The sequence below is a fragment of the Marmota marmota genome, unplaced genomic scaffold (genome assembly GCF_001458135.2).
Source record: "Marmota marmota marmota unplaced genomic scaffold, marMar, whole genome shotgun sequence".
Classification (NCBI taxonomy): Eukaryota; Metazoa; Chordata; class Mammalia; order Rodentia; family Sciuridae; genus Marmota; species Marmota marmota.
In genome coordinates, this window is record NW_026000174.1 from 59,553,226 (window position 1) to 59,564,817 (window position 11,592).

An 11,592-nucleotide genomic window follows, 5' to 3' on the forward strand; every position below is an offset into this window, starting at 1 on the left:
AAGAAGGAAGGATGGGAAAGGGAAGAATCATGAAATAAAATTCACCAACTTCTACTCTGTGCCTACATGAATACCCCAAGGTGAATTTCACCACTATCTGTATCTGTAGAGGACCAATTTTAAAAATCCATAAGGATGTATAAGGCAGACCATTAGAGTAGAGGACCGGGAACAAGGAGAGGGAGGAAGGTAGTAAAAGAGAAAGTACTGAGGAGCACAGAAATAGTGTAAATTATATTCCATGCATATTAAAATGAACCCCACTATTCTATTTAACTATCATGTTTGAAAATAAACATAAAAAGAAGAGTGCATATTTTAAGATTCATATTCATAAAACTTGAAAACTGCAAATTAACATGTAGTGACAGTAAGTAAGTATACCAGTGTTTTGCTAGGGGAGGCAGGAAGAAGAATGAAGGGTGAGGGGGAGAGATTGCAATGAGATGTGAAAAAATGAAGTAGATTGGAGATGTTTACTACCTTGATTGTGGTAGTGATTTCATGGGATGTACACATCCAGAGCTTAGCAAATTACAATTAAATATGTGTGGTTTATTACATGTCAGTTATATCTCAATCAAGCTATTTGTAGTTTTAAAGTAAAAAATTGACAATGCTGACTTTTTAAAAAGGAGCTTATGTCCATATCATTGAGCTCTCAGCTTGTAGTCTCAGAAAATAATGAAATGAAATAGTAAAAATATAATTATGTGATTACAAAACCAAGTCTGTGACTCTCTTTTTAAGTTGGTGTCAATATATTTGATTTTGTTTTTAAATAAATGATATAGTGCATTTACAGAGATTGTTATGTTTACTAGTATAGTTTTCATTTTTATATTTTCAAACTTCATCAAAGTATAGTTTACAAATCAAAATCTTATACAATTAAGGTGAAAAACATGTTTTTATATATGTAAACATTGCAAATGTCTTACCATCATCAACTTAATTAATATATCCATTACCTCTAATACCATTGTGTGTATGTATGTGTGTGAGTTGTTAGAACATTTAAATTATTGCTTAGCCAATTTCATGAACATGACACAGTTGATTAATTGTTATCAATAGGCTTTATAATAGATCCTGATCACTTAATTGTTTAGTAAAGCTTAACATTTATATTATTCTAGTAAAATCTAATTATTCATAAAAATTAAGATTCTATGAATGTATGTTTCTGCCAATTCAGTTTTATATATGAATTGAAATCTGTAATATGTTACTTTGGGATACATCACTTATCCTAGTTTTAACATGCTTTAACATATGATATATCAAGAAATATGTAATGTTTTGAACAACCAACAATAAAAAATTTAAAAAAAAAGAAAAATGAATAGAATGAGAGAAAAAAAAACATGAGGTTGTGCCAACATATAAAGCCTTAATATACGAGGGGAGCCACTCCAGTGACCTCACTTCTTGGCTTGCAGACGCCTGTTGTCTCAAGACCTCCTCCTGTGGTCCTTTGGCTGGTGCCCACACAGAACAACGACACAATGATTATAATGTGATTTAGATCCATTGGGTCAACTTTTAATAGAATGCTACTCATATCCTCATACCCTAAGTAATACATTATCCTTAAATCCAGATGGACTCTAATTGAATCATTGGAGACTGGAGTTCATATTCCCTAGTGCTGTGTGGGAAGAGTCTCCAAGGACTGTTGAGGAGATGCATAAATTGGGTCCAACCAAGTCATGCCTAGAATCCAGAGGGCAAGGAGAAGGTTGCTATTTCCAGAAACGGGCTTTTCTGATCAAAGGTAGGTACTGGTGATCAAAGGTAGGTACTGATGATCAGGCTCAGCAAAGTGATTTGACCTCTCTCTGACATCAGCTGCTGTTAGAAGAGGGATAGGGTTTTATTTGGCACCTAATGGATCATTGCTGGACCACATACATGCACACAGACACAGACATACTCCCTGCAAAGTCAGATTCCAGCCAATAATGTGTTTTTATTTACAATTTAAAATTTAATCTGTTAGTTAAGTTAAACCATGAATAATTAAGTATGCAGTGGAGAAGCAAAGAGGGCCAAATCCTGTGACATGCTGTAAACTCTAATTGTACCCTGCCCTGTGTTATCCAGTTTATTAATTGTTATCAATAGGCTAGGGTACTCATTATCATTGTACTGCATTTCAGGTGCCAGAGGGTCACCTCATTTCCTCCCCTTTGGGCAGGACTGCTACAGGGTAAGATGCATCACCATATCCATCTCACATATGAGACTTTAGTGCCATGAGTTCCAACAGTTCTGGGCCTATTAACTGACATCTCCATAGTAACTGGCAATTTGTTTCAAATTCCAGATGGTTCTCGGGAATGGAGAAGGAGTCTTCTTTCTTATTTATCCTTCCTCTTTTGTAGGGATGCAATGCACTGTACTGGCAAAGTACATTGCCTTATAGATTTTTAGCCTAAATAGTTTGAGCTAGGTTATAAATACCTAGGTTGTAAAAAGGTTAGAGAAAGGGCATAAAGTCATAAAAGAAATTAATCATTATTAATTATAAGGATTCCTTTGCTAAAGGATCTCTTCTATATGCTGCATTATAAAAATAACTAGATAAAGAACACTTAACCTTAGGGGTGTTGCATTGTGGTCAGGAAGAAGAGACAATTCAATAAATAAGACTTAAAAGATGTATCATGGAGGAAATAGGGAAGTGTGAATACAGAAGAAAGGATGAAGATTGTTGGCTAGAAGAAGCAAGGCATATAAAATAGAGTTATTATGATGAACTTTAGTCAGAAAATGACATTTGAAAATATTCATAGGGAGGGAATGACCCAAGCAAATATTTTGAGAATAGTCAATCAAGCATATGAAAAAGTAATCTTTGATACCAGGGCAGAGTTTTTTTATTCATACCATTGTGAAAAAGTTGGCAAGGGTGCAACAGAATGAAAGAGAAACGACTATAAAGATATTGAATCATGTAGAATAAGCCATGAATATGTCTTGGTCATTTGATTTTTTACTTAGAACAAATTGAAATACATTTGACTTTTTACTTAGAATAAATTGAAAATATTACAATTTTTTATAATACAGAAGATGCTACCTGCTCTCTCCTTGTATTTTAAGTGTTATCCTGGATGCCGTGTTGAAAAAGATTATGGGGGAACAAAGGTGTAGACCAGTTAGAAGCTATTTCAGTACTTGTTGCCAAAGATGATGGTAGTTGAGGGCAGGGTGGCAGCAATGCAGGTGTTTAGAAAGGCACAACTCAGGATAGGTGAAGACACAGTATTTCCTGGGTTATTGAAAAGTAAATAGGAGACCAAGAGTGTAGGTTGATTCCCAATTTTTTACTTGACAAACTGAAACACATGAACTTCAGAATTTGATTCAGGAAATAAACAGATCATGTTTTAGAAGCAAAGATTCAGAATGCAACTTCAAATGTGCTAAATTAATCAACACATACTATGAAATGTCTACACTGGACAAATCTTAGTTTTCTTTGAATGTTAGAATTTTTACCCTGAGAAATATGTCTAGGAAATCTTTGGAAAGGTTTTGGGAGTTTGTGGATGCTCTAAAGTTTCTTTATCTGTATGAGTGTTGGTGCATGTGTGTGAATGTTTGTGTGTATGGAAAGAATCATCATTGTTTTCATCATATCCTTGAGGAATAGGATAATTCCAAAAATTTCAGAGCCATTAATTATCTGCAGATTAAAAAATTAAGGACTATAGTGGTTAGAGATTGTGCACAAGTTTACAGTATTTTGGTGGATAACAAGAATGAAATTGCAAATTTTTAGATTTACATGGTGTCACATGCCTATAATCGCAATGGCTCAGGAGGTTGAGGCAGGAGGATCAAAATTTCAAAGCCAGCCTCAGCAACTTAGCAAGGCCGTAGCAAATTAGTGAAACCCTATCTCAAAATAAAAAATTAAATAAAGTAAAATAAAAATGACTAGGAATATACCTAAGTGGTTAAAATCTCTTTGGGTTCGATTCCTGCTATGGAAAAAAGAGAGAGAGAGAGAGAGAGAGAAAGAGACAGAGTGGGGTGGGGAGAGAGAGAGAGAAAAGAACTCTGTCATTTTTCCTGCTTTCCATCACTCCAATTAAAATTAAGACAGTGTCCTATTATGCAAAGATATGTGTTTACAGAAGGGTACCTAATCTACTGTGTTGCACTGTATTGCAGTTTAAGATCATCTATTTTTATAAAGGATTATACAGGACATGTTACCAAATTGGAATCATACAAGGTTGGTGCTTGCAAAAGTCTCAGAAACCTTTCCTGTGACTTGTGCTCATGAAGGAAGATGACTCCCCCTAAGATCACACAGATAATGAGTACTGGGGAAGTATCCCAGTCACAAGTTCAATGAGCTTTTTACTTTAAAGCCTATCACTCTTTTCAAATTATAAAATTTGATGCAGTCATATCTTTTTATTGTGATGCTTGTTTTCTCTTAGTCCTTTTAAAAGGGTTCTATCCAATCATTGGTGCTGAAGTAGATATCAAGAATTTTCTTCTTTTTTTTTTCCTCTGGGGGTTTATATTTAAGTTCTTCTATTTATGTTTTTAATTCATTTCAGGTAAAATTTTCTGAGTTGTGTGACATGAGGAGGCATTTTTACTCTCTGAAAGCGCTTTTCAGTTTCCCAACACATACCAAACAGACTCCCATTTCCACATTGTGTTTTCTTGGTGACCTTTTGAAGATTATTTGCAAGTATTGCTTTCTGGAGTTTTGAATTTGTCGCCCTGGCCTATGTGTCGGCTTTCATACATACCTTTGAATCATAGTTTAATATTTAATTTTCTGTGATGCCTCCAGCTTAATTCTTCTTTGTTATGATGGCCTGAGTTATTTGGGACACTTTGTGGCTCCAAAGGAAATATAAGATTTTTATTCTACTTCTGTTAAAATTCACATTGCAACATGAATGAATGTGTAGGATTTTATCTAACTCAAATAGTTTAGAGAGAAAGACAATTACTGTCTGATCGTATCTCTTAACTCTAGAATCACAGACACAGACTAGAACATTGGCCACCAGGACCTGGGGAGTAGGAAAGTGAGGAGACGGTCAAAGGGCACAACCTCTCAGTGAAGATGAGTAAGTCCAGTGGATCCAGTCATGATACATTGTGCAAACATACAACATACAACATGATGGCTGCAGATAACAATATCATATTGAATACTTGCAATATGCTAATATAGATTCTAAACATTCTCATCATAGAAATGATGGCAAATATATGTGAACCTGAAAAAAAAAAACATTGTATGGAAGTAGATGACAAAAATATTAACATTTAGCAAAATTCCAAATGACACTACAACTTGGTTTATATTGCCTCTTTATTGAACTTGAGTTTATTTATTTTCGTACAATGCTCAACTTTTATAAGCTAATTGATTATTATTCTCTCCCTTGGAAGAAAAACATTCACCATTTGTTAGGTCCATTTTCTTTCCAGGCTTTGGGTCTTTATATTTTTTTATGTAAGATTGAAAATGCTTTCTATTTTCAGAGGTTAAGATGATAGGTTGGGAGATCATTAAAAGACTTTCCTAAGCTTGCAGAGCTACCAGGAATTGGGATCACAATTAGAACCTAGACAACATTCCAGTAATTCAATTCTTCCTGTGCCAGACTTGTCTGCCTTCAGCTGGACTTTCTGATAAGTTGTGGTTTTCTTGCTTCAGTTGAGCACCAGATCACAAAGAGTATCACAGACCCCATGTCTGTGAGCCAGCTTCTTTGCAGTTTGAGTGCCAGAGAGTATGACCAGATGCCTCAGTATTCTGCAAGTTAGCCCAGGATAATTTACATGGTGATAACAGGATCCCAAAAGTGAGAAAGATTACAGAAAACCTCTTGAGACCTAGACTAGGAATCTTCACGGGTCTGCATACTTCAACCTGTTCATAAAAACAAATCACCTAACTGAATTCACAATGTGAAATTTAAAAAAAAAACACACACTCTAGAAATCATTAAGTAATTCTGGTTTTGACATTATAACACATAGATTATTTGATCAGTGATTAATTCATTTTCTATTCTCAAATGAGAACTTTAATGCTAAATAGAATATGATCTTATTAGGATGTGCAGAGAAGTCAGAAAAATAACTAAAATATTGTGTGCTTTAATGGAGGATCCTCAAGCTTTCATCTAATTTATTTATTCACCATTACCAAGACCTAAAAGATTTTGTGTACGAAAGGAGACAAGAAACACTAATTAACAAATATATATTTTTGAAATGCTTATCTTTCCAGTCTTTCCCAAAATTTGATGATGAAGTTATGCAAATATAAATTCCCCTATAGAGGGGATATTGAGACTAATGGCCTTATTCCTGTCCTCCTGGATAAGATTGCATTTTGTACAATCTGTCTTGACTCTATCTGGAATTTTTCTTTACTTTTTCTTTCTTTTTTTTTTTTTTTGATACTAGGAATTGAACCGAGGGGTGCTTAGTCACTAAGCCACATGTGCATCCCTTTTTACATTTTATTTTGACACAGGGACTCTCAAAGTTGATTGGGATATTGATAAATTTCTGAGGCTGGCTTTGAACTTGGTATCCTCCTGCCTTAAGCCTCCTGAGTCACTGGGATTACGGGCATGCACTACCATGCCCAGTTCTACATAGAAGTTATAATGCATCCCTTTCTTCTTTACTGGAATCTGGGTCTCAACAGGTGACAGAAGAATGAGTTTCCCTCATTCATTCTGTGGTCACATTAATTCCTCATTATAGCTTTGGTCTCTGTGGGTTTAAAGGCTAAAATCAATGTATCTTCAACAAGTTTTGTGACAACCTGATGCTCCAGACACGCCCAAGGCACCTCCCTCCACCTTCCTCCCTTAGACTCTCTCAGGTCCTCTACCTCACCAGGCTCTCTGTGTGAAAGCTCTGATACACTGATTATGCTGTGAGTGCTCTCCACTTGGTCCTCACCTCAAACTGGGAGATCATTTTCTTAAATGTTTATTATTTCTATGACTGACTTAAATATCTAAATTTTCAATTATTTCAAAATTATCTGGGAAGATTAGAATAGAAAACTAGAGAATAGACTACCATTAACCTATTTTCAGTCAACCCAAGAAGTGAGGTAATTCACTCTGACCATGTATTGACACATTTTCTGATATTTTATATAAGTATGAGCTTAGTTAGACCTAGATTTATTTGTATGAACAAATGATAACACAGTAGAGAAAGTTCATGGTGACTATTGTGGCTATAACCAAGTGCTTATAGTTTATTGTACAAAAAATCGTAATCTAAGATATTTTTACTCGAGTTTGAGCACCAAAATCATTCATTGGAGAAAAGATCGCCTCTACAACAAATTAGGTTGGGAAAACTAAAAATCAATATGTAACAAAATGAAATTAAATCCCAAACTCTCACCCTGCACAAAAGTCAACTGTAAGTGAATCAAAGTCTTAGGTACTAGAACAGACACCCTGTGCCTAACAGAAGAGAAAGTTGAGCCAAATCTTCACCTTGTCAGCTTAGGATCTGACTTCCTTATTTCTCCTAAACTGCAAGTAAAAGCAAGAATCAATAAATGGGATGGATTCAAACTAAAAACCTTCTTCTCAGCAAAGGAAACAATCATTAATGTGGAGACAAAGCCTATAGAATGGGAGAAAATCTTCTTCACATATATGTCACAGTATTAATTTCCAGGATATATAAAGAACTCAAAACACTTAACACCAAAAAACAGTAAATAACCCGATCACAGAATGGGCTAACTGAACAGACATCTCACAGAAGAATTATAATTGATCAACATTTCTTTGTTTTAACTTTTTCCTCTGGTTTAAGGCTTGATAGGTAATCAACAGAATACTGGGTCAATGGTCCAAATGGTGATATTTTTTCAAAACATTTGAAAATCATATACTTAAAAAATGAGTACTGTTTAATGAAATATTTTCATTTAATTTTTGACTTTTAGAAATTCAAGTTATGAATTTGGAGGATTCATGTTCTCTCAATGCCTTAACATTAAACATTAGTTTAGTCTTCATGTTCAGCATCCACACTATTACAAACTGCCTCAGTTATATGAGAATGTCCTCTGGAAGATATTTGGAAGAAAGCGTTAAGAAAACTAACCTCTTGAATGTTTTTGATGATGAGAGAAATTCATGTGGTTAGAGAACTATAGCACTACCCCCGGAAGGAGAAAACAAGAGTAAAAAAACGTATACTTATGAGAAGGGTATGTAGCTTAACATTGGGAACACATGCACAAAATTAAGACAATTCTGGATGCAAATACAAGCTGTGATGTTCAGCAGCTCTGTGATCTTGGGCTTGCTCCTCAACTGCTTAGTGTTTCAGGTTCTACAACCATAACAAGATGATCATAAACCACCTTCTTTATAAGGTTGAGGTAAGAATTAAAATGGTTAGATTCAGGACTTAATAGTAATTGCCTGTGTGTATGTGTGTGTGTGTGTGTGTGTGTGTTCTATTTGTGCCTATGGTCGCAGAGGGGAAAAATTTATTGATATTCATGTAAATATCATCATGCTACTTGATACATAAGAAGATTTCATTAATTTATGGAAGAACACTGGAAATGTTTGCATAAACGCTATGTACCAAACATAGGGATGAGTGTTTGTGTGTGTGTGTGTGTATGTGTGAATCTTCTTCACACATTCAGACAACCTGATGAGAATCCAGTAGTAATAATTCTAAATTTTTTCATCCCCCCCTGTTTGATAAGAAATTGGACCTCCATTACAGAGTAAAAAATGGAAGCTCCAACTTCAAAATCTGACTCAAATCTGAGTGTTCCTAATTCACCAATTAAATCCTAAAATTCCAGCTAATAAACAATAAAACTCCACAGGCCTTATAATACTTAATTGATACACTGTTTATTTCTCTTAGTGAAATTATCACTAAGTTTTTTCCCCCTCATTATGATATGCAGGCTTTCCCCATTGTGGACATGGAAATAGGAAATCGCACCATTCTGCATGAATTCATCTTGTTGGGCATCTCAGCAGATCCCCAGTGGCAGGTGATTCTGTTTGTAATATTTCTGGTGATCTATTTACTAACCTTGTCAGGGAACATGACTCTTATTTTCTTAATCAAGATTGATGCCCGGCTGCATACACCTATGTACTATTTGATTGGCAGTCTATCTTTTTTGGATTTCTGGTATACCTCTGTATATATCCCTAAAATTTTGGCAATCTGTATATCAGAAGACAAGCGCATTTCCTTGGCTGGATGTGGGGCTCAGTTTTTCTTCTCCTGCTTGGCAGCCTACACAGAGTGCTATCTCCTGGCAGCCATGTCATATGACCGTCATGCAGCCATTTGTAACCCTTTGCTTTATTCAGGCACCATGTCTGCTTCTGTTTGCATTGGGCTTGTTGCTGGATCCTACATAGGAGGCTTTCTGAATGCTATAGCCCACACTGCTAACACCTTCCGCCTGAGTTTCTGTGGTAATAATGTCATCGACCACTTTGTATGTGATGTTCTACCATTGATAAAAATGTCCTGCACAGACACTCAGGTCTATGTCATAATCCTTTCCAGTATGGTTGGTTTCACTGTCCTCTCCTGCCTTCTTGCCATCCTCATCTCCTACTTCAACATCCTCCTGGCCATCCTGAGGATCCGTTCAGCCTCAGGAAGGCGCAAGGCATTCTCCACCTGTGCTTCCCACCTGGTCTCTGTCATGCTCTTCTATGGATCCTTGCTCTTTGTATACTCGAGGCCTAGTTCCAGCTACTCCCTGGAGAGAGACAAAGTGGCTGCCCTCTTCTACACCATCATCAACCCATTTCTCAACCCTCTCATCTATAGCATCAGAAACAAAGATGTCAAAGAAGCCTTTAGGAAAGCAATACTGTCCATAGGACCACAAGCTTGAGGTTTATTTTATGCCTTTTTTGCAGTTTGCAAATTATTGTTTTTGTAGACATGTTTGTATGAGTGTCTGCAGTTCAATTAAACTTCATAATTTATACTTGTAAGAATGAAATATTGTTCAAAACACACTTTTATTATCAGGAGTGCTGATTCTTTCTTTCTCTCTCTTTCTGGCCATAAAGTGAACAGTTCTGCTCCAGCAAATCCTTCTGCCATAATGTTACCACTGGCCAAAAGCAACATTGCCAATCAACCATGGACTAAAATATCCAAAACTTGAGCCAAATAATCCTTTATTTGTTATTAGTTAATTTTATCAGGAATTTGTTATAGCGATGGAAGCTGACAACTACATTGATAAAGTGGAAGGGATTTCAAGTTCATATAATTATTAATTTTTTTAAAAATATGTGCATACCAAGTTACTGGATATAGATAGCAGATCAGTTTTCCTTGGAGAGGACTGTCCATTTTCTAGGACATTTTATAGGATTTCAGTCTTATGAATATTCACAGGAAAATTATATGTGCCTAGTTTCCATGTAAAATGATGATAATCCATTCTTGGATTTGCTCACACAACACAGTGGGGCACACCTTCATTATGACTTCTCTGAAACCTACTTATACACGTACACAGATATGCTTGAGGAGTTGGGCGCTGAATTTTTAGACTCAGGAGACCAAGTTAACTTAAGTGTATGCCAGCCAGCTAACACATAATCCTAGCTAAGTTTAAAAATTTGTTTTTCAAACTAAAAATAAATTTTAATTCAATATTATTGAAATTTATATTTTTGTGTTTAGGGATAAACTTCTTTTGTCTGGACCTTTTTCCATCATTTCCCTTTGCATGCATAGATAGTTCCCAAATAATGAAATAAAATGCATATTTAAGCAATATACTACACAAATATGTGTACTTCCCCGCAGGAAAAAAAAAAAAAGATCTTTCGCACAGTAGGATTAACCTACAGAATAGCCTTTTAATACATGAAGGAGTCAAGTAAGAATGAATTATCATATTCATCCATGATACCTTAAAAAATGCCAATTACAACTGAAAAAAAACAAACTTTGAACAAGGGTAGAAAATGTAATTTCAAGAAAAGTAGAAATATCTAGGCACAGTAGCACAAGCCTATAATCGCAGAGGCTAAGGAAGCTAAGAAGGAAAGATTATGAGTTCAAAGCCAACCTCAGCAGAAGAAAGATGCTAAGCAACTCACAGAGACCCTGTCTCTGATTATAATACAAAATAGGGCTCTGGATGTGGCTCAGAGGTCAAGTGCCCCTGAATTCAATCCCTAATATACCCCCCGCCCCACAAAAGAATGAAAGAAATAAAAAAAAATGCAGAGAACTTCTGACTATGTCTAGCTTAAGCCAATGAAGGCCTTCTAGATGTTAAATTATTGTGATCTTTATAGTCAATGTCAATATATGTTCCTGCCTAAGGCTCATGATTTTTTTCTAAAATGTACATTCTGCTTTATATTTTAAAATTTCAAGGTTTCTCATGCAACTCATGTTTAAAGATCAAGCTTTTTTAGGCATATAAAATATTTCAAATATCTATATTTAAAGACTATTTAATTGTGATTGATATAGATGTGTATTTTTGTGTGTGACACACACATATATATTAAATATGATATCATA

General features: G+C 35.3%; 1 protein-coding gene across 1 annotated transcript; it reads left to right on the plus strand.

Annotated features, from left to right (window-relative positions):
* The first annotated feature begins 8,956 nt into the window (after positions 1–8,956).
* LOC107159647 (olfactory receptor 9G4-like) lies at positions 8,957–9,931 on the plus strand. Its single transcript, XM_015506243.1, has one exon. It carries the CDS (start codon positions 8,969–8,971, stop codon positions 9,929–9,931), a length of 963 nt encoding a protein of 320 aa, XP_015361729.1. The 5' UTR covers positions 8,957–8,968.
* The last annotated feature ends 1,661 nt before the right edge of the window (positions 9,932–11,592 follow it).